The 23288-nt window shown below is 41.5% G+C and overlaps 1 protein-coding gene across 9 annotated transcripts in view; it reads right to left on the bottom strand.

Annotated features, from left to right (window-relative positions):
* BRIP1 (BRCA1 interacting protein C-terminal helicase 1) overlaps positions 1–23288 on the bottom strand; it is a 354698-nt gene that overhangs the window by 248013 nt on the left and 83397 nt on the right. For all 9 annotated transcript variants that reach the window (XM_033922791.1, XM_033922782.1, XM_033922790.1 and 6 more), the window contains one exon: positions 12382–12657. In XM_033922791.1, the coding sequence (XP_033778682.1) occupies positions 12382–12657 (276 nt within the window). The remainder of the gene's footprint in view (positions 1–12381; positions 12658–23288) is intronic.

Here is a 23288-nt window from a genome sequence, read left to right as displayed (position 1 = left end):
ATGGTCTGCATGAGCTCCACGAACTGAGCCTCCAGGATGGACCGCAACGAAGCCGATATGGAGGGATCCGCACCAAAAGGGGGCCCTTCCGCACGGTCTCCGCGCTCCTTGGGTGCTACGTGCTTCTGCTTGCCAGTCTTCGGCACCTTGAGCACCACCGGAGGAACTGTCGGGGTCGATACCTGCTCCGAGGAGACGGATGAAGACACCGGCGCCGAAGCCGGTGTGAACGACGCCGGTTTCAGGAGGCCCGAAGCAGCCGGGGAGGCAGAGGGCTTCGCAGAAGGAGTCGAAGCACCTGTCGATGTCGAAGCTGCAGGATCCGATGAAGCTTCCATCTTGAACATGGATTCCCACAGCAGACAGCGACGCTTAAACGCTCTCGCCGTCAGAGTGGAGCAAGGCCGGCACGATTTCGGGAAGTGATCCGGTCCCAGACACGCGCTGGCACTTGCTACACTTTTTAAAACCGGTGATCGGCCGGGACATAGGCCGGAAAAGCTCCGCCGCAAGGTCGAAGGCGCGGGGCCCCAGCCACGCGGCCAACCCAGTATCGGAAGGAAAATTTTTTTTTTTTTTTTTTTAAAGAAATCAAAGAAAGAAAGAAATGCAAAGGAGAGCCAAAAGAACTCAACCCGCGGCAAAAAAGAAGGCAAAAAAAGAGATTCAATGGGCGCAAATTGAAGATAGACTTCTCAGCTCCGCGGAAGAAAAAGAACTGAGGAGACACGCCCGGAGCATCGGGCGGGAAGGCACTGGCGCATGCGCGGTGCGGGCATCTCAAAACTTCTGAGTTTCTTCAAGCAAGACATGCTTGCAAGATGTCCGTATCGGGGCTCTGTCGGATGACATCACCCACTAGTGAGAATAGCTGCCTGCTTGTCCTGGGATAACTCCTCATATGTCTTTTGGCGCCCTCCTCTGGACTGCTTCAAGTCTTTTTATGTCCTTTGCCAGATACGGTCTCCAAAACTGAACACAATACACTTCTCCCTCCGTATCCACGGGAGTTAGGGACAGAGCCGGCCCGCGAATATTAAAAAACCGCGAATAATATTTGGGCCGATTCTGCCTTTAATTCTTGCTTCCCCTCAGCTATTTTAAGCTCTGTAAGCCCTCCCTTAAGCCTTACCTGGTGGTCTAGCAGATTTTTGGGGCAGCAGCAATCTTCCCACGCTCCTGCCCTGTGTAGATCACTCACAGGAAATGGCTGCCTTGAGCTCCCGATGTCTTTTGAGCCATTTCCTGTGAGCAATCTGCACGAGGCAGAAGCGTGGGAAGATTGCTCCTGCCCGAAAACCTGCTAGACCACCAGGTAAGGTTTAATTGGGGGGGGGGGGGTGCTTACAGTGCTTAAAATAGCCCGAAAAATTAAAATGTTTTTTTTGGTTTTAAATCGTGAATAACCAAATCCGCAGATGCTGAAACCGCGGATTTGGAGGGGGAAGTGTACTCCAAGTGGGGCCTCATCAATGACCTGTACAGGGGCATCAACACTTTCTTTCTTCTACTGGTTACGCCTCTCTTTATACAGCCCAGCATTCTTCTGGCAGCAGCCACCACCTTGTCACACTGTTTTTTCGCCTTTAGATCTTCGGACACTATCACTCCAAGGTCCCTCTCCCCATCTGTGCATATCAGCCTCAATGATTGAAATCTGGAACTGATAAGTCTCAGACTATTTTCAATTCCATCTCAAATTGAGCAGGTTTCCAAGATCCTTTCTCCTTTCTTATAATGTGAACACTTACTGTTGATATTTAGAAGCTTGTTGGCTGTGGCAGGCTGTGCTTTTGCTTCTTTATCCATCTATTTTGTAGTAGTGTTCTGCAAGAGGTGTGTGCCATGGGAATGGGGGAAAGAAAGGTGAGGTGGGTATTTGTTAGTGTTACCATATGGGTCCAGAAAAAGGAGGACGGATTGAGACATCCGGGTTTTACTTCCATTGCTTTCAATGGAACTAAAACCCAGATGTTTCAATCTGTCCTTCTTTTTTTGGAGCCATATAGTGACCCTAGTATTTGTGCCTGGGGAGATGCAAGGATTTTGGGAGACAGACAGAATTAGTAAGAAATAATGTGGAACAGTGAATGCCAAGGGGAGGGGAGAAACCAGTGGGAAGAACACCAGTACTGGATTTGTTTTCAGCTACCCTATCTGAAACACAAGTGACTGTTTTAGAAAGAGGCCTGACCGTTACTCCTTCCACAGAATATAATGTGTTTCTTTTATCTAGTGATTGAATTAATCTTCAATAAAGAGATCACCATACTGTTATCTGTATTTTTTTATCCAACTTTGTGATCTTCTGCCTCATAGTTAATCTAATTGGTGGCTTAAACATAACTGGCTCAAATCATACAGGCTTGGCTTCCTTATATTCTCCTCTTCCCTCCAATTTATATTAAAATCCCCCAACACTATCAACTGCAAAAACCTAATTTGCATCAAAAACTAACAAATTTTAGAATATTTCCCAAAGTCCCTGTAAAGTCCTATAAACCAAGAAAATACCCAAATCCTGTTTTTTTTCTACCTGAACCAAGAATCAGGTCTCTTCCTCTTATCATCCCTGTCAACACCTTCTGTAACACAATGCTAGGTGCTCCCTCCAGAGCTGCAATCATATCTCCTCCTTCCAATCAGCCCCCCCCCCTCTCCTGCACAGCTCTCCCTGCACTCTGACCACTATGCTTTCCTGCCAAAGCACAAATCACACTGCCTGGAAGTGCTCAGCAGACACTGCACAAGGAATAGCACTTTGCTGTTACCAGTGGTGCTTCCATTATTGCACTGCCTTCTGACTAGGCTGCTACAGCAACCACCCCAGTATCTGTACAGCCTGCATGAATCAAGCATTAGCCTTTCACTGCCCAGTCATCCACCTATGCTCCACTGGTCCTGCTTGGCACAAGTCAGAACCATCCCCTCACATGTAAGCTGCTCTCAGACTGGCTCCCCTTCATTCAGTCTGCACTTTTTTGCTATTCATTCTCTTGATCTTCATTTTACATAGACATTTTAAAATCAAAGATCACTTGAAGAAAGGGGGAGGTGTTGCCCAGACGGTCATGGACTCTTCTCTCACCATCTTGTAACTATCAACCCCTTCTTCTATCCCAAGTGTTTTCCTTTTGTATCACGCATTGTCGTTTGTGTTGTCTATTTTACCTGATTTTAATCTTTTTAAAAAAAAATTGTTATTTAAACGTTGTTTTTGTAAACTGCTTAGGATTGGTAAGCGGTATATCAAACCCTAATAAACTTGAATTTCACTGTTCTCCTTCCTCTGAAGTCCATTCCATTCATCTAATCACTCCTCTACCTCTCAGAGTAGCAGTAATTTACCGACCCCATAATAGGTCCTTCTCCTCCTTCATAAGAGCATAAGAATTGCCATACTGAAGACTAAGGTCCATCAAACCCAGTATCCTGTTTCCAACAGTGGCCAACCCAGGTCCCAAGCACCTAGCTAGATCCCAAGTAGCAAAACTGATTCTATGCTGCTTATCTTAGGAATAAGCAGTGTATTTCCCCAAGCTATCTCAATAATGGCTTATGGACTTCTCTTTTAGGAAATTATCCAAACCTTTTTTAAACCCCGATAAACTAACTGATTCACTGACTGACTCCTGGCTTTCCTTTCTTGAACCCTCATCTCCCTCTCTCATCCTCGGCAACTTCGACATCCATGCCGAGACAAAGGCACACATCTTTGACTTCAGAATCAGATGACAGAACATTTCCTTAAAGTATCTGCAATTGAAGACTTTGAACATTTTGTGTTTACTATTGTATCAGCAGCTTACAGACTCCTGAGGCAGGCCCATTGGGGCTGAAATACGATCGTGTCAAGCCATTGTAATAAAGGAAATTGAACATCTATCAGTCACCTTCGTTGTCTGTTTTCTGCTTTCACTTTTGAGAAGGTGGTATCTCCTGTTTTCAGAGGCACAATTGAGACAACAGGTGTTTGAATATGACAATAAATCGGGGGCCATGTTAGGTAGATATCTTAGGAAACAGAGAGTTCAATATATGATACAAGAAATCAGAGAACCGGGGGGGGGGGGGGGGTGAAGAGGGGGGTGTAATTCACCACAGATATCGACATTCAGATGAGCTTCATGAAATATTTTAAAAAGCTCAAAGTGATATGAGCTGTGAGAGGGAAGCCATAGAAACTTTTTTGGAATGACCACTGGTACATATTTCTAAGCTGACTGAGGATGATCAGAAGGGCTTGAGTAAGCTCATTACACCTTCTGAAGTGATAGACATGATTAAGCAGTTGAAACTGGGTAAGTCACTGGGGTTGGACAGATTCACGAGAACATTTCATAAGAGATTTCAGGATATTTTGGGAGGCCTCTTAGCAAGAGTAGCTAATAGGGTGCAGGAAGGGGGGGGCCTTGCCATCTTCAATGGGGGAAGCAGGGATAACAGTGTTGTTGAAGCTGGGCAAGGACCTGGAGGGCTGTGGATCATACAGACCTATATCACTTATAAATACTGATGCTAAGATTACAGCAAAGGTTTTGGCTGTAAGGCTGGTGGGAGTACTCCTGAGTCTTGTACATATTGACCAATCTGGATTTATTTTTAGGCAGGTGCATGATAACGTACACTGTGCTTTGCATTTGATCTGGCATGCGAAGAGGTGTCTGTCCAGAGAAGACAGCGATGCTGGCCATCAATGCCGAAAAGGCATTTGACAGGGTAAATTGGGACTTTTAAGGTAGTGATGAAAAAAAAAATGGTCTGGGAGACGCATTTTGCTCCTGGGTACAGGCTTTATACATCCCAGCAAGAGCATGTTTAAAGATTAACGGCTCTTATACATACTTTTCCCGATAGGGAGTGTTACAAGGCAAGGTTGCCCCTTATCGTCATTATTATTTGCTGTTTCAGTTGAGCCCTTGGCAGTGTACATCAGGGAACATTTGGATTTGAAGGGGGGCCAGGAGCATAAGATAGCGTTATTTGAAGATGATATCTTACTGTATATTAGGGATCCAGGGCTTACACTCCCGATACTTTTGAATGTATTCCAAAAAGATGAAGCCTTGACAGGATTTAAGGTTAACATAGACAAGTCCAAGTTCATGTGTCTGCAACTGAGTGTTGAGGAATAACAAAGGATAGGAGTAGCGTTTCCCTTTAAAATTGCTGGACCATACATCTGGTACCTGGGGATCTACATAACACAGAAATTGAACCAGCTGTATTGGTTTAATTATGAGAGGATTATGTAGCAGGTGAGGTCTGATCTTCAAGGCTGGAGGGGGCTCTGGCTGTCCTGATGGGGTAGGATAAAGGTGTTGAAGATGAATGTTCTGCCAAGGCTACTACACTCCTCTCTCCATATTTGCGGTGATAAGGGGCGGAACATGACCGCGAATACGGAAAAACCGCAAATAATTTTTTATATATTATTCACGGGTTTTTTGTAACAGCCATCCTTTAATATATTGAAATTGCGAACAACAAAATAAGAGAAAAAGGAAGCAGATATGGTTCTCCAACCTAGTGGCTGAGAAAATAAAGGTGAAAGAGTTGGCGTTCGTGAAATATAAAAAAAACCAAGAAGAGGAGAGCAGAAAGGACTACAGGGTGAAACTGAAAGAAGCCAAGAGAGAGATATGTCTGGCGAAAGCACTGGCAGAAGAACAAATGGCTAAAAATGTAAAAAAGGGAGACTAAAAATTTTTTCAGATATATTAGTGAAAGGAGGAAGATGAAAAATGGAATTGCTAGGCTAAAAGATGCTGGGAACCAATATGTGGAAAATGATGAGGAGAAAGCGAATGTGCTAAACAAATACTTCTGTTCTGTGTTCACAGAAGAAAATCCTGGAGAAAGACCGAGATTGTCTAGCAAAGTTACATGAGAAAATGGAGTAGATTCTGCGCCGTTCACGGAGAAGGGTGCTTATGAGCAACTTGAAAAACTGAAGGTGGACAAAGTGATGAGACCAGACGGGATCCATCCCAGGATACTAAGGGAGCTCAGAGAAGTTTTGGCGAGTCATATTAAAGACTTGTTCAACAAATCTCTGGAGACGGGAGTGATTCCTGGGGATTGGAGGAGAGCGGATGTGGTCCTTATTCATAAAAGTGGTCACAGGGATGAAGCAGGAAACTACAGGCCGGTGAGCCTCACTTCAATTGTTGGAAAAATAATGGAAGTTTTGCTGAAAGAAAGGATAGTGTACTTCCTTGAATCTAATGGGTTACAGGATCCAAGGCAACATGGCTTTACAAAAGGTAAATCATGCCAAACGAACCTGATTGAATTTTTTGATTGGGTGACCAGAGAGCTGGATCGAGGACATATGCTAGATGTAATTTACTTGGATTTCAGCAAAGCCTTTGATACAGTTCCTCATAAGAGGCTGTTGAACAAACTTGAAGGGCTGAAGTTAGGACCCAAAGTGGTGAACTGGGTCAGAAACTGGCTGTCGGACAGACACCAGAGGGGGGTGGTTAATGGAAGTCGCTCAAAGGAAGGAAAGGTGAGTAGTGGAGTCCCTCAGGGATCAGTGCTAGGGCCAATCCTGTTCAATATGTTTGTGAGTGACATTGCTGAAGGGTTAGAAGGAAAAGTGTGCCTTTTTGCAGATGATACCAAGATTTGTAACAGAGTAGACACCGAAGAGAGAGTGGAAAATATGAAAAAGGATCTGCAAAAGTTAGAGGAATGGTCTAATGCCTGGCAACTAAAATTCAATGCAAAGAAATGCAGAGTAATGCATTTGGGGATTAATAATAGGAAGGAACCGTATATGCTGGGAGGAGAGAAGCTGAAATGCACGGACGGGGAGAGGGACCTGGGGGTGATAGTGTCCGAAGATCTAAAGGTGAAAAAACAGTGTGACAAGGCAGTGGCTGCTGCCAGAAGGATGCTGGGCTGTATAAAGAGAGGCGTAGTCAGTAGAAGGAAGAATGTGTTGATGCCCCTGTACAGGTCGGTAAGGCCCCACTTGGAGTATTGTGTTCAATTTTGGAGACCGTATCTGGCGAAGGACGTAAGAAGACTTGAGGCGGTCCAGAGGAGTGTGACGAAAATGATAGGAGGCTTGCGCCAGAAGACGTATGAGGAGAGACTGGAAGCCCAAACCTCCACACCAACAATCAACACCCCATCACTGTTATCCGGAGAAGAAGATCAACACCCCCGAAAACAAAGCCTCAAACAACCACCACAACATTCATATACCCGGAAACAACTCACATTCCACAGAACAACACGACCTCCCTTACATGTGCCTATGTCAACATCAGATCTCTAGGACCCAAAACAGAAAACATAAAAAACTGGATAACAACAGAAAAACTTGACTGCTTATTCCTCACTGAAACCTGGCTAACCTCAGACACAGACCCTAGAATAAAAGAAGTATGCCCGCCGGGATACAAAATAACAGTAACCTGCAGAGAGAAAAAAAGAGGAGGAGGTCTAGCAATAATATACAAGAACACCATAACTCTAAACATAATCGAGAAAGTATCCACTCCACAACTGGATTTCCTAGCATGCCAACTCACAAACACAACACTAAAAAACTCTCTAAACTGCATGCTCTGCTACATAACACCAGGAAACTGGACCACAGTGAAACCCGAATTTGAAAACTTCATCTACCAAAACTCACTAACAGCTGACTACAACCTCATATTAGGAGACCTAAACCTACACCTAGAAGACCCAACCTCCACACCAGCAAACAACTGTCTATCCTTCCTCAATGCATTATCCTTCCAGATCCTAAATCCACAAACCACTCATGAAAAAGGTCATCAACTGGACATTGCAGCATTCATGACCCACCAACCAACCAATCAAGAAATCCAAACTCCTAACGGAACATGGTCCCCATCACTATGGTCAGACCACTACATCTTTAACTTCAACATCAACTGGACCAAAACCAAACATACACCTCAAACAAAAAAAACCACATATACCTCACGCAAACATATCGACCCAGCCATTTTCTGGTCAAAGGTAGACGAAACTATCCAAGACTGCGACCCAAAAAATTTCATTTCCCACTGGAAAAATGTATCCACCAACATACTTGATAATCTGGCACCCCTACAAACCAAAACCAGAAACAGAAGGAAATCGGACCAATGGTTTGATAATGAATTACTCCAACTCAAAAGACAGTGTAGAAGATTAGAAAGAAAATGGAGAAAAAAGAATCAAGAACAAACAAAAACCGACTGGAAAAAAATCAACAAACAATACAAAAATCTACTAAAAGACAAGAGGAAAAGCTACTATACCAAGCTCATAGGCACAGAAACACAAGACTCCAAAAAAACTTTCCAAATACTAAAAGAACTAACAGACACCAAACCATACACTACCACCACCAACACACCTCCACCATCACCCACCATTCTAGCAGAACATTTCAAGAATAAAATCACCAACACCAGAGCCACACTCATTCTCAACCCACCCAATCAAAATCCAATCACAATCCACCCTACAGGAAAAGAGGCAATCGCAGCAGACAGAACTTGGTCTCAATTCCCAATCATTCAATGGCCAGAATTCAACAAATTATACAAAAAATACAGCCATGCCTCCTGCGACCTCAACCATTGCCCCTCATATCTCCTTACCACCTCTAGTATAAAGTTCCGCACCATAACTCTACAATGGATCCAATTCACGCTCACAGAGGGCAAATTCCCTGACAACCTCAGCGAAATTGTCATCACCCCAATCCAAAAAGACCCAAAGGCACCACAAAACCTCCCTTCCAACTATAGACCTATAGCCTCAATTCCGCTATATGTCAAAATTACAGAAGGCCTAGTAGCCAAACTCCTCACCAATTACATAGAGGACCACAACCTACTACACCCCATGCAATCAGGATTCAGAGCAAATTTCAGCACAGAGACACTACTAGGCTCCCTCATGGATACCGTCAGACAACAACTTAGTATAGGGAAAAAAATGCTACTCATACAACTGGACCTATCGGCGGCATTCGACCTAGTAGACCACAACATCCTTCTACAAATACTAGATGCAATAGGCATCTCAGATAAAGTATACTCCTGGTTCGAAGGATTCCTAAAACTCAGAACATACAGTGTAAAATCAAACAAAGAAAAATCAGAATCCTGGTCAAACCCCTGCGGCGTACCACAAGGATCTCCACTATCCCCCACACTCTTCAATCTATACACTGCCTCTCTAGGAACCCATCTGGATAATCTAGGCATAACATCCTATAGCTACGCGGATGACATCACCATCCTCATCCCATACGATCATTCCAAGCCTACCATGACAGAGGAACTTCACCAAACACTGGAAGCAGTCACAACCTGGATGGAAAATCACAAACTTAAACTCAACCAAGACAAAACCAAATTCATCCTCCTAGAAAACGACAGGATCCAAACCACAACCATCCTAGACATAAACGCAACCAAATATCCCATCCAAACAACCATAAAACTACTAGGCATGACCATAGACAGATGCTGCACAATGCAACCGCAAATAAACAAAACAACCCAAAAATCATTCGCAATCATGAGAAACCTGAGACAGGTCCGAAAATACTTCGAAAGCACACAATTCCTACTTATAGTACAATCCCTAATACTAGGAATACTGGACTACTGTAACATTCTCTTCCTCCCATGCCCGGCAATTACGATAAGACAACTCCAAACAATCCAAAATACAGCCTTAAGACTCGTATATTCACTGAAAAAACACGACCACATCACTGAAGCCTTCATCAACTCACATTGGCTCCCAATCCAAGAAAGAATCCAATTCAAATTCTACTGCATATTATATAAAACACTACACGGAGACAGTCCATCATACCTGAACAATCGCCTCATCCAAGCAACCAGCACCAGACACAGAAAAACGCACTCCCCATTCATACCCCCCCCATCCAAAGAAGTAAAAAGAACAAAACTACATGACGGCCTCCTAGCCACACAAGCTGCAAGACTGGACAACCAAATCTCCATCCTTCTGATGACCACCCAGGACTATAAGACGTTCAGAAAAGAAATAAAAACCACACTTTTCAAGAAATTCCTAAAACAGATATAATAACATGACCACCAAAAGCCCTCAAGATCTTCATATTACCTCTCTAGCTATCATCTACAATTCTTATAATTCTGTAATTCTGTAACTCTGTAATTCTTCTATTCATTGTAATTCTGCTCCTTAAACTAACCTTTTGTAATCCGCCTTGAACCGCAAGGTAATGGCGGAATAGAAATCCCTAATGTAATGTAATGTAATGTAATATGTATACCCTAGAGGAAAGGAGAGACAGGTGAGATATGATTCAGATGTTCAAATACTTGAAGGGTATTAACGTAGAACAAAATCTTTTTCAGAGAAAGGAAAATGGTAAAACCAGAGGACATAATTTGAGGTTGAGGGGTGGAAGATTCAAAGGCAATGTTAGGAAATTCTACTTTACGGAGAGGGTGGTGGATGCCTGGAATGCGCTCCCGAGAGAGGTGGTGGAGAGTAAAACTGTGACTGAGTTCAAAGAAGTGTGGGATGAACACAAAGGATCTAGAATCAGAAAATAAGATTAAATATTTAACTAAGGCCAGTACTGGGCAGACTTGCACGATCTGTGTCTGTATATGGCCGTTTAGTGGAGGATGGGCTGGGGAGGGCTTCAATGGCTAGGAGGGTGTAGATGGGCTGGAGTAAGTCTTAACAGAGATTTCGTCAGTTGGAACCCAAGCATAGTACAGGGTAAAGCTTTGGATTCTTGCCCAAAAATAGCTAAGAAGAAAAAATTTAAAAATTTAAATTGAATCAGGTAGGGCAGACTGGATGGACCGTCATCTACTGTGTTACTATGTTTCTCTGTGCACGCTGGGAAGTAGCGATTGTGAAAGCTTGGAAACAGCGATTTTAAGGGTGGAAGCTTAGAAGAAGTGATTTTCAGGGTGAAAGCTGGGAAGCAGTGATGTTCTCTGTGCACGCTGGGAAGCTGGGAATCAGCAATTGTGAAAGCTTGGAAGCAGCAATTTTCAGGGTGAAAGCTGGTAAGTGCCAAACTTTTTATCGGTACAGTACTTTATTCATGATGTAATTTTGAGGGGAGGAGTCAGCATGCAAAAAAGCATGAATAAGCGAAACTGCGAATACGGAGGGAGAAGTGTATTTTGTTTCAATCTTTACCTATACCAATCCCTAAAGGGCTATTGCATAATTTACAGAGGGAATTTTCTAATCTCCTAGAATAGGGGAAAAAAACTCTACGGGCCCCGAGAGAACAAGGTGGAAGAGCTGTTCCTAACTTGCAGTGGTATTATCAAGCTGCACAATTACAGTTTATTTCAGATTGGTCAATTTCGGAAGACAACCCAGGGTGCAGCTAGAACAATCCTTTGTGGGACCCTAGCCCTTGAAATGGTGGATGGGGGCTTCCTATTCTGATTGGAAAAGATTATGCATAGTGACCAACCCTTTTGTACGTCACTTGATAGAGACTTGGGGCAAACTACAAACTAAGTGGGGAAGAGGAGTCAAGATATCGACATTAACTGCTATTTAAGGAGACCCAACTTTTACAGTGGGGACAGATAATGGGGTGTATGCTAGGTGGGAAGCCTTAGGTTTACACGTGTTTTGGGATTTTCTTCAGAGGAATAGGTTGGTAATGGTCACTGCCTTACAGGACAGATATCAGATCCCTCCTGGGGATTTTTTTGCAACATATGCAACTTCGTCATTTCATGCAGAGACAAGGGCTGGTTAGATACATACCCAATTTCATCAGAGTATTTAGAAAATTTATGGTTATTATTGGGCAGGGTTCCTAAGCCCATCTCGGTGTTATAAACCTATCTTAGGGTCTGGAAGAAATTATCTTGTCTATTGCACTAGAAAAATCTTTATGACCCAAAACTATATTGGGCCCTTCCCACTGTCACTGAAAACCTTCCTCTTAACAGAAACCTCCTAAAAAATGTTCTTAAGATCATCCCTTCCAAAAACCTTTACAAATCATCTGCCACTCCCCACCATACACTAAGGCCATACAGAGTGGCTAGCCCTTTGTCATGCCCTTTTAGTTATATGCCTACAACAACAAATAACATGACTGGCAATTTTTATTCAAAGACTTGAGTAATGCTTGTTATCAATTTGGTGGTGGTGGTAGTCCCTTGGGTGTCCTCAGTAGATAATTCAGAACAGAAAATTAATCTGCTGATCCATGGAACGCAGGATCCAAATTCAGGAATCAAACCAGAGACCAGAGTGGCAAGCCTGCCCCCTGAATAGTAATCATTTACTATAAGAAAATGTAACTTTTTTGATGAAGTATATATATCCACAACCACAATTACTCACATCTTTTGCTTCTAGAAGTTCTTTGCATTTTTCATTCTTGTTACTGGTTATGGATGGATGGATACAGGTGAAATCTCTGCTTGAAAGAATTGTCATTGGGACATTGGAATAAGCTGATCTCCGAAGTTCCTTTGTAATCTGAGCTATCTGCTTGTGCGTTCGGGTACCAAAATATATTTTGGGAATAGGCTTCTCTTCATTTTCTTTTTTTAATGTTTGGTCACCATCCTTGCCACTATTACTGCCACAGAAACAAAGGCTGCAGGGACCAGGTGGCTATGGATTGAAAAGAAAACAAATGTGTCAACCATTACACCACTGATTATAGCAACACCCCCCAAAAAACCCCCAAATTGTAGGATGCATATATTTAAAGATAAATCTACTCAGAAGGTAAAACATGTCTATCTGTTCTTTTTGCTCAAAACATATATCTTAGAAGCTTCATGACCATCAATATTATACACTGTATACCAATTAATTACCAAGACAAAAAAATATTAAGATTATATTTTGCAAGGTTTTGTGGCAATGAAACATTCAGTCACATACTCCACTTGACAGCTCAAAGATATTTTTTGCTATCCTTTTATATTAATTGTAATCAGTAAGACTATCCTCTATAAACAAATGCTAAACCATGGCATGTGTTACACCACAACTGCAGGGATCAAGCTGTCTCCTGGCCTCCACGCTGTGGAAAACCAAGTTCAAATTACCCTCAGTCCCACTCAACCTTGCCCGCCATTAAATATTACAATACAGGATAGAATGAAGGTAAATGTGACCCTCTTGGAGCTGTCAGTCACAAGGATAAAAGGTTCACTGATGTGCCAAATAAACAACCCCTCTAAGCAGATAAGGTTACAACCACACTGAAATTGTTACAGTCCCCCTTCTCAGGTTGCCAGTCTAGGAAGATTTCATTACAGGGTGCTGCCACATTAAATAGCTAGTTCCGAATATCCTGCCTTCTATATTGAATAATTACTTATTTGCTGAAAGGATAAAAAGAAGAGTTATGAATGGGGCTCTTGTTAGTGGTTAGTCAGGAAACAGCTGACATAAGGGTGTGTGTTACATATATAGCAGTATCTAACGTGACAAAGTCACATGGAGAACTGGAATGTAAATTATAGAACATTATTTCATTTTCTTAAACTGATGCTTTAGCAATGAAAGAAATCAATACTTTTTAAACTGAAAATACAGAATTATTTCACTGAAATTTACAGTGAACATTCAAGGTGCCCCTTATTCTCGTTAGTATATTGTACTTCTGATTCAACAAAATATTGTTTTACTACCAAAAGTAAAATTATCCCTAAGCATACAAAAATCGCTGCTGCTGTATGAGAACGTGCATTGTCATGGTGCAGCAAGATATTTTGGACAATATTCTTCTTTTGCAGCAAATAGCAGATTTAAGTTCAGTTCACAGCAATTTGCCTGCGTGCTTGGAAATGCACCAGAAAAGGCCCCTTCATCTCCCAAAAGAAGGTTAACATGTTGTTCTTCGACGGTGCAATCTTGCAATGGAGCATCCATATTTTTGACCTCGTGGCTGGCCAAACAACTAAAGGCCGAGTGCTGCACTGTGCATGGAAGAACTAGCTAACAGGCAATATACAAGTACATATGTTGCATTTTGCAAGCTCCGTTCCTGTTATCGTGTAATTTAACAATGGCTCTGTACATTTTTTAGTTCAATTTAAAAAAAAATAAAATAAATCACCCTTTTTCTTTTATGTTTTGTTTTATTTCTGTATATTACCTTTATAAATGTACTAACAGCTACCACACCATTTTACTTAAAAACATAAAAGCTGTAAATTAGGCTGAATTTTAGCTAATTGTGAAATATTAGCAAAGAACAACATAAGTCAGGGCATTTCTGAAATAGGCAGACTGTATATCATAGCTCTTGATAAGATTTTTTTAAAAGGCATAGCAGACAATAAAAATAAGATGCTATACTTGATTTGTGCAATTAAACAAATTAGCTACTGAACCTCTCTCTTCTGGTCATACATGCTATCTATCACCTGCCTGTTATTCTACCCTGGCTCTAAGCTGAACACATTCCAGTCAGGGCATTTTGAATGAAACACCCTCCTCTGTTGTCTTCCAGGACAGAAGAATGAACAGATATAAATCCAGTGATCTGCCTGTGGTCTAAAGCAGTGATTCCCAACCCTGTCCTGGAGGAACACCAGGCCAATCGGGTTTTCAGGCTAACCCTAATGAATATGCATGAGAGAGATTTGCATATGATGGAAGTGATAGGCATGCAAATTTGCTTCATGCATATTCATTAGGGCTAGCCTGAAAACCCAATTGGCCTGGAGTTCCTCCAGGACAGGGTTGGGAACCACTGGTCTAAAGGGAGATGATGTAACTCAGCCTCAACACCACTGAAATGAGCAGCTAGGGTATCACATATTCTTTATGAATAATAAAGGGCTGGGATCACAAACACCTGTCAAACAATCCTTTGCAAAACCAATCAGACACTAGGATCTTTAATCACATTTAACCCTGGTTGGGTGTCATATGCTGTGTGATATGCTGACCCAAAAGGTAAATGTCTTAATAACTATGAGTCAAGTCACTCACCCATTCTGCCTCTTTTGCTTTTCAAAATTATACCACAGGAAGGATTGCCACTTGCAATGTCATCATTTGAATAATGGGAAATAATTCAGTTTCTATTATTATTATTTAGAGCACTGAACTGGGCTTCAGAAGTCTGAGACAAAAGTTCAAGGTTTGCCTCCACCACCAGTCCTCTGTACTGGCCCTTAAGCAAGTCATTTTATCTTCCAGTACTTCCACGTATAGACATTTTTTGTGTACATTGACAAGTGAACAAGCTGTTTGACCTAATGTGTATTGTTAACAATCTCCCCCCCACCCCCTCAACTAATTGATATTGGCATCCTAAGTGCAAAAAAATTCATTTTTCAAGTGAGTTTTCACTGGCTTTATATGGACAAGTTCATCTGTCAAAGATCAGAGCCAATGGGGTCTAAAGTTTTAAGGAAGGATGCAAAAATAAATAAATAAATAAAAAAGCAAAATGCAGGAAGGAAAGATGACGGAGAAGTCTGTTGATCAGGTCCTTCCATTGGCAGAACACTTTGACAAGCTAAAACTATCAATTTTTCCGTTGTAGCTCCAACTTTATGGAACGCCATGCTACCTCAACTCCGCCTCGAAAATTCACTCGACAAATTCAAGACTAAACTATAAACGTTCTTATTCCAAGACGCATACCATAGTGTCTAAATATTTCCTTTCCAACAGCTAGCAAAATAAATATGAACCGCTTTTAAGCAATGATCCCCATTCTTGGTGTTTATCCTCCCCCCTTCCCTTTAATTATTTTGTTTTTAATGATGCAATTATTAACGTTCCCCTCCCCCTTAAGCTCATGTTCTTATTTGTAATTTGTCTATTTAATGTTCAAATTCCCCCCCCCTAAAAAAACTTATTTTAACCTTTCATTTTTAGCTTTGTAAACTGGCCAGGTGCACGTCGATGGTCGGTATATTAAAATTAATTAAACTTGAAACTTGATCCCTGGTTGGCACAAATTTCAATGTAGATGACTCACCTTGAAATCGCTTATAGTTGAGATTTCTAAGTGAGCAAGAGAGATTGAGCAATGGGTCTCTGGCCTAGAAGATAGCTTCGTGGGCACTACAGCAAAGATTGCCAATCTTTTTTTTTTTTAAATTTATTTATTTATCATTTTTCAATAACATATCAAGTACAGAAAGGTAAAGTTAGACAGGAAATAAAATACAGTACAAATTATAATCTAGAAACCCAATATATCTTAACTTTAACTCAAGTCTTCAATATAGGTCCAAGAAAGACTTAAAGAGCAACTGCAAAAACAGGCTGACAAGCTGGAGGAATTAGAGAACCATTCTCGGCACAGCAACCACCGCTTTGTGGACCTGCCAGAATCCATTCCAGAGGCAAAGCTGATATCGATTCTAGCGCAGTGGTTAGCTGTCGAGCTGCCCTTATCGTCTGGAGCAGGACCTCTGCACTTTAAAAGGGCCCATCGGCTGGGCAAAAGATCCTCCCCAGAGACCAGACCCAGGATCATGATAGCTAAGGTACATAACTACATTCACAAAGTAGAACTTCTCCGTGCATACTGGCTCAAGAGAGATCTTTTACAATATGAAGAGTCACCAATTCACATTTTTTAAGATTTCTCGCCAGTATTGCAAGAAAAGCGCTGATGATTTACACCGCTTTGCAGTAAACTTTATGAGAAAAAGATGCACTTTATGCTAGTGTATCCAGCTATATTAAAAATATTTCATGAAGGGCACTGGAAGGTTCTGGACTCACTTGAGGTGGCACAAGATTTTGTTAACACAATGGAAATTACAGCATCACAGCACATGATCCTCCTGCACATAGATTTAAGCCAGTATTAATTACAAAGTTTTGTTGAATTCTTATCTATGGTCTCACATGATTTTTCTCTGTTGTCGCGTTGGCAACTGTAATCACTAGGGTCTACTAATGTTTCTCTATAAGTAGTGTTTGTCATGTACCGTTTATACTTCGTTTCTTAATAGTGGTGAAGTGGGGTCCTAACATTAAATGGTCTTCTCCTACTCTCTGCAGCAGTGGGGAGTGAGGTATTTTATGGTGTATGTGGGGGGCTGGGGGAATTACATTACATTACATTAGTGATTTCTATTCCACCAGTATCTAGCAGTTCTAGGCGGATTACAAAAGAAGATAACTGGACATTTTCAGGAAAATTACAATTTAGGGAGCTGTTTACATGATTGAGACTTTGAAGAGAAAAATTACAAGAGTGGTAGAGACTTTGAGGGGGAAATTTACAAAAGAGGGGATGGACAAGGGGAAGAGTTAAGATATCTGGATAAATTTTTTGAATAGCAGAGTTTTGATTTCTTTTCGAAATGATTTTGAAGTCGCTCATTGTTGTCAGCAAGTTGGAGATGGAGTGGTCAAGTTTTGCTGCTTGCGTCACTAGTAGGTTGTCATACATCTTCTTGCGCTAGTACCTTTGAATGGGGGGTAGGTAAATGGGGTCTGAGTTCTCCTTTGTCTAGTTATAAGGTTCCAATTTAGGTGATTGTTTAGGTAAGTGGGGACAGTGCCATTTATTGCTTTGAATAATAGACAGTATAATTTGAATTGAATTCATGCTTGTATAGGTAGCCAGTGCGAGTCTAGGTAGGCAGCGGTGATGACCACAATTTGAGGGCTGTGTTTTGTACAGTCTGTAATTGTTTTATCATGTTTGCGGGGCATGGTAGGTAGAGGATGTTGCAAAAGTCCACTAGACCTAGGACTAGGGATTGGACTATGAGCCTATATTGTTCTTTGTCGAAGAATTTTCTTATTTTTCGTAAATTGTGCATGATTAAAAATGCTTTCTGGGTGGTCTTGTTGATTTGGACCTGCATTGTGCAGCATCTCTCTATCATCACTCTTAGGAGTTTAAGAGCGGACTGTATAGGGTATTTGGTGGCATTTATTTCTAATTCTATAATGGATGGGGTTTTGGCCTTTTCAAGCAATAGAAATTTTGTTTTGTCTGCGTTCAGCTTCAATTTGTGGTCTATCATCCATTTTTCCACTGCTGCTAGTGTTTTTTTTCAGTTTTTCTGTTGAAGTGGGATCTGGTGAATCGAAGGGGAGGAGTATGGTGATGTTGTCTGCATAGCTGAATGATGTTACGTCTAGGTTATCTAGAGTAGTCCCAAGGGAGGATATAAAGAGGTTGAAGAGCATAGGTTATGTGTTGACGTTAAAGAGTTCTGGAAGATGAAGTCTTCGAGTTCATGTTTTCTAGCGCTCCATTTACCTGGTGTTATGTAGCAGAGAAGGCAGGTCATGGTGCCTTTGAGTGTGTCATCGGATAGTTGGCAGGCTAGAAGATCCAGGTGGGGAGTAGAATGCAAAGGGAGTGTGTGAGCAGGGGTTTACTAGGGAGGAGGCAGGGCGGGAAGTTAGGATTAGGAGGGTTAAGGGGAAAGTGGGCGGAAGTGAGGATCATAATTTATTGGATACTTCTAATTAAGGTATATGTACTGTTGATATATCCTTGGTTACTATTTGCTATATTATGGAAGATGATGTTGAAGTCACCTGCATTTAATGTCCTGGATTTATGCAAGCTAAGTGATGCTTTGGGGGAGGCTGGGCTCCCGGGACCTTGCATATTTAATACCACTGTGTATTTTCTGTAATCAAAATGTTTATAGTATAACATGAGATCTATATGTATGATCTCTTGGAATGTGGGAGGTATTACCTCAACCTAAGAGAGCTAGAATTCTGACAAAATTAAATAAGACAAAAAGCTCCAGGAGACTAGGTTATCGGATAGTGAACATCAAAAACTATGCCGCAGCTGGGTGACCCAGGTCCATTATGCTTCATTCAGTGGTAGATATGGTGGGGTGGCCATCCTACAGACTTGGTACACGATGCAGGCTGACTTTATTTATAACAAGTAAAACATGGGTTAAAAACCTTTTACCAGGCAAGGGACCCAACACGGTCCGTGTTTCATATAATCTTCATCAGGGGTCCACTTTTGATAAAAGGAAAAGTTATCAAAAGGATAGCCTTGGACAAATAGCGGTGAAACACGCTGAGAAATCTAAAGCACTGGTAACACGCAGTTACCAGTGCTTTAGATTTCTCAGCGTGTTTCACCGCTATTTGTCCAAGGCTATCCTTTTGATAACTTTTCCTTTTATCAAAAGTGGACCCCTGATGAAGATTATACGAAACACGGACTGTGTTGGGTCCCTTGCCTGGTAAAAGGTTTTTAACCCATGTTTTACTTGTTATAAATAAAGTCAGCCTGCATCGTGTACCAAGTCTGCAGCTTTTGGTTTGTTTGTTCTGGTTTGTCGGTTACTGCAGACAGTTGGACCTCAGGTTTTTTCCTTTTTGGTTTGGTTTGCTGGGGTGGCCATCCTACTACATAAGAACTTACAATATGAAGCTGAAGTGCAGATAAATGTCTAATGAAGATAGATAATTCTGGATTTAACTCTACAGGGCAGAAATTATATCTTGATGGTGGTTTATGGCCCTAAACAAATACCCGTTTTCTCTCTAATTTGATTGCTCAATGTACTCTCTATTTAGGACAATGCCCCCATCTTGATCATGAGTGATTTTAATCTTCTAGTAGGCCCTATGATGGATAGATTTTCTCAGACAGGAGCACCACAGGGAGAAAGAGGGAGGACTTTGTCTTTCTTTTGTCATGAACCAGATTTAATGAACCTATGACACCTTTTACATGCTAATAATTGAGACTATATTCTTCTGTCTAGAGCGCAAGGGACTTTCTCTTGCATAGATTATTTTTTTGTTTTTGCCAGTGTGTTTACAAATGTAGTTTCTGCTCAAATTGGCCTTCTTGTAATCTCAGACCACTTTCCAAAAGGGATAGGTCTTCAAGGTGACCCTTATTATCAACAGCTACCTTCTTGAAGATTTCTTTCATACTTGGATCAGGTTGCAGAATTTAAAAAAATATTTAACGAGTAAATGGGAGTCCAACTGTGAACATAATTGTCACCACACAGATGATCCCATGTTATTCTGGGAAACGGGTAAAGCAGTGCTAAGAGGAGATATTATTTTGTATGTCTCACCAGAATAAGAAGTCTTCAGGTATCATTACCTTAGAGTGGGCGTTAGCTAAAGCCAAAAAATTGATATAGTGCAAGGCTTAACCAGCTGAACAAGAAACCTTTTTGTCAACTCAATCTGCGCTCAATTCTCTACTTCATGAGCTTATGAAAAAATGGTACTTTTATCAGTTCAAATTTTATATCTTTGGCAATAAACTTGGTAAACTCTTAGCAAATATTATGAAGTCTTGGCAGGGCCGCTCCTAAATATTATCACTCAAACGTAAAGATGGTACAATAATATCTCATATAGAGGATATAATACAAGAATGTTTAGAGCATTTTACTGCTGCTTATAAGGCGAATGCGCCTATGTCCTGGCCGCCCTGAGCAAGCCCGTGCTTACTATCGGAAGCTAAGAAGGGTCAGGTCTGGCTAGTACCTGGATGGGAGACTGCCTGGGAATACCAGGTGCTGCAGACTGAGGGACCCTATGTTGGGCAGCAGGAACACAGTGGAGCTGCACACTGCGCAGCAGAAGGCAATGGCAAACTACTCCTGTACTCTGCCATAAAATATCACAGGGTGGATTCCTCACTGTGCGAGATTCCATGAGTCAGTGGCCGATCCGGTGGCATAATCCATCCATAAGGCAGATGTAGGATTTTCTCCTGACCAATTTATTTGCATCAATCTGGCCTCCCCAAACTACTCCTTTACAGGCCAAGGAGCTCCTAAACATCATTAAAAAGATGCAACTTCACACTGCTACAGGAGTAGATGTGTTCTCTTGTGAATTTTATAAAATGTCAAGTTCACAAGGGGGGGAACCCTTTGCTGGGTTATTTTAATGCTGCCGTAAAGGGAGGGATCTTCCCAAGATTTGCTAATGAGGGGTTGATAACACTTCTCTTGAAGTCAGGAAAGCTTTCAGTGTCTGGACTCCTATTGACCAATATCTTTAGAAAATGTTGATATAAAACTGCTTTCCAGATTTTTGGCAGACTGGTTATCCTCTTATTTACCTGATTTGGTAGGAGTAAATCAGGTAAGATTTGTCAACTTTGAATCTTCACAAAGCTCTAATACCCTGTTTCCCCCAAAATAAGATCTATCCTGAAAATAAGCCCTACCATGATTTTTAAAGATGCTCCTAATATAAGCCCTACCCCAAAAATAAGGCCTAGTTAAGATCGACCCTCCCAAAGCCCCCCCCCTGAATGTCCCCCAACTCCATCCCTGACACTAGTGCTGTCCGATTTGCCCCCCAAAATCAGACTTGTCAATTCAGCGATCCCCACCCTGGTGAGACCTGACATACCTCTGCTCCGAGTCCTCCAAAAATAGCTGTTTTTGTAGGCCTTGGAGCGGAGGTATGTCAGTTTCATGGTGGGTCAGTGGGGTTCTGTTGCACAAGGGGATGGGAGGGAGGGATAGAAAGATGCTGCACAAGGGGATGGGTGAGAGGGGAGGAAAGATGCTGTACATGGTGGGGGGGGGGGAGATAGAAAAGAGGAAGAATTGGGGTGGAGGAGAAGGGGGGAGAGATGATTGTTGTACATCCCTGTGTTTTTGGACCCAAAATTAATATATGACACTGTCTTATTTTCGAAAAAACAAGTTAACCCTTTCTTTTAATCAGAAGCATCATATCAAATCTAATAGATGCTGAATGTAGAGAAAACCAAATTCCTACTACTAGAGAAGGAACAAAAACCATCTCTAACAGAACTCGAAGTAAACGCAACCAAATATCCAATACAGAGCACTCTCAAAATTCTGGGAATACAACTAGACAGATGCTGCACAATGCAGACACAAATCCACAAAATCATACAAAAAGCATTCTTCACCATGCGAAACCTAAGAAAAATAAGAAAATTCTTTACCAAAGAACACTACAAACTCATTGTACAATCCCTCATACTTAGTACCTTAGATTACTGCAACAGCCTCTACCTACCTTGCCCAAACAACATGATAAAACAACTGCAGACCGTCCAAAACACAGCCATCAGACTCATCTACGCTCTTAGAAAATTTGACCACATCACTCCCGCCTATGTAGACTCTCACTGGCTTCCAATAAAAGCAAGAACTCAATTCAAATTCTATTGTCTACTATTTAAAGTAACCCATGGCACTGCCCCCAGCTACTTAAACAACCGCCTACACCGCTACCACTCACCCAGATCAAGGAGAACTCAGAACCTATTCACCTTCCCCCCTCATAATGGTACCCGATGTAAGAAACTTTACGACAGCCTTCTGGCGACACAGGCAGCGAAAATTGACCCCACCATCACCAAACTGATGATCAAAACAACAGACATCAAGGTGTTTCGAAAAGAAATCAAAACAGTTCTATTCAAAAAACACGTCCTCACTCACTAATCTCCTCCCACTCGTACATGCTCTCTCCCCCGCGAATAGCACATCAGTCACTCCCCCGAACCACACCTACCAAAAAAAAAAAAAAAACAACCATTCAGATTCCTTAAAAAGCATCTACCACAAGTATCCAAAAAACGTTTTCCTTCAATGTTAGGTAATCTTCCTCTATTACCCGAACATATTGTTTTTCTCCACTGTATCCTGTAAGTACTTGAATCTTTATATGTAATTTCTCAACTATATTATGTAATGTACAAGAATCACTGTTATATAATTCTCTCAGTAATGTCCAGATATCTTCTAATTTGTAATCCGCTTAGAACCGCAAGGCACAAGTGGAATAGAAATCACTAATGTAATTGTCATCTTGATATAGGGACACTGGATCATCTGCTGTTCTATTGTCCTTTGATACTCAATTTCTGGAAGTTGATATGGGGACAGATTAATGCTATACTTGAGTCATCGATTCCTTTGACATATGAGGCAGTCATATGTGGAACGATATTACATCATTCTGAAGCCCTCATTGGACAGATATAGAGGTCGGCTTTTCCTTATCATGACCGGGAGAACCATACAAATGGTTATGCGCAACTGGAAGAACTAGGATCGCCTTAATTTTAATTTTTGGTGGGCAAATTTATGTTTAATCTATAGATTTGAAAAAAATGAATGCGGATATGCTGGGACATATTAAGAGATTTAAGTTAATCTAGAAACCTTTGACATCTTTTATGGATTCATTGTAGTTGTCTTTTCCTTTGTTCCTGGTTGTATATTGCACACACATACACACACACAGGGGGAGAGGAGGGCAGGAGGGGGTATTTCTTTATATGGTTCTATTCC

The sequence above is a fragment of the Geotrypetes seraphini genome, chromosome 15 (genome assembly GCF_902459505.1).
Source record: "Geotrypetes seraphini chromosome 15, aGeoSer1.1, whole genome shotgun sequence".
Lineage (NCBI taxonomy): Eukaryota > Metazoa > Chordata > Amphibia > Gymnophiona > Dermophiidae > Geotrypetes > Geotrypetes seraphini.
This window is presented reverse-complemented; position numbering and strand designations above follow the sequence as displayed.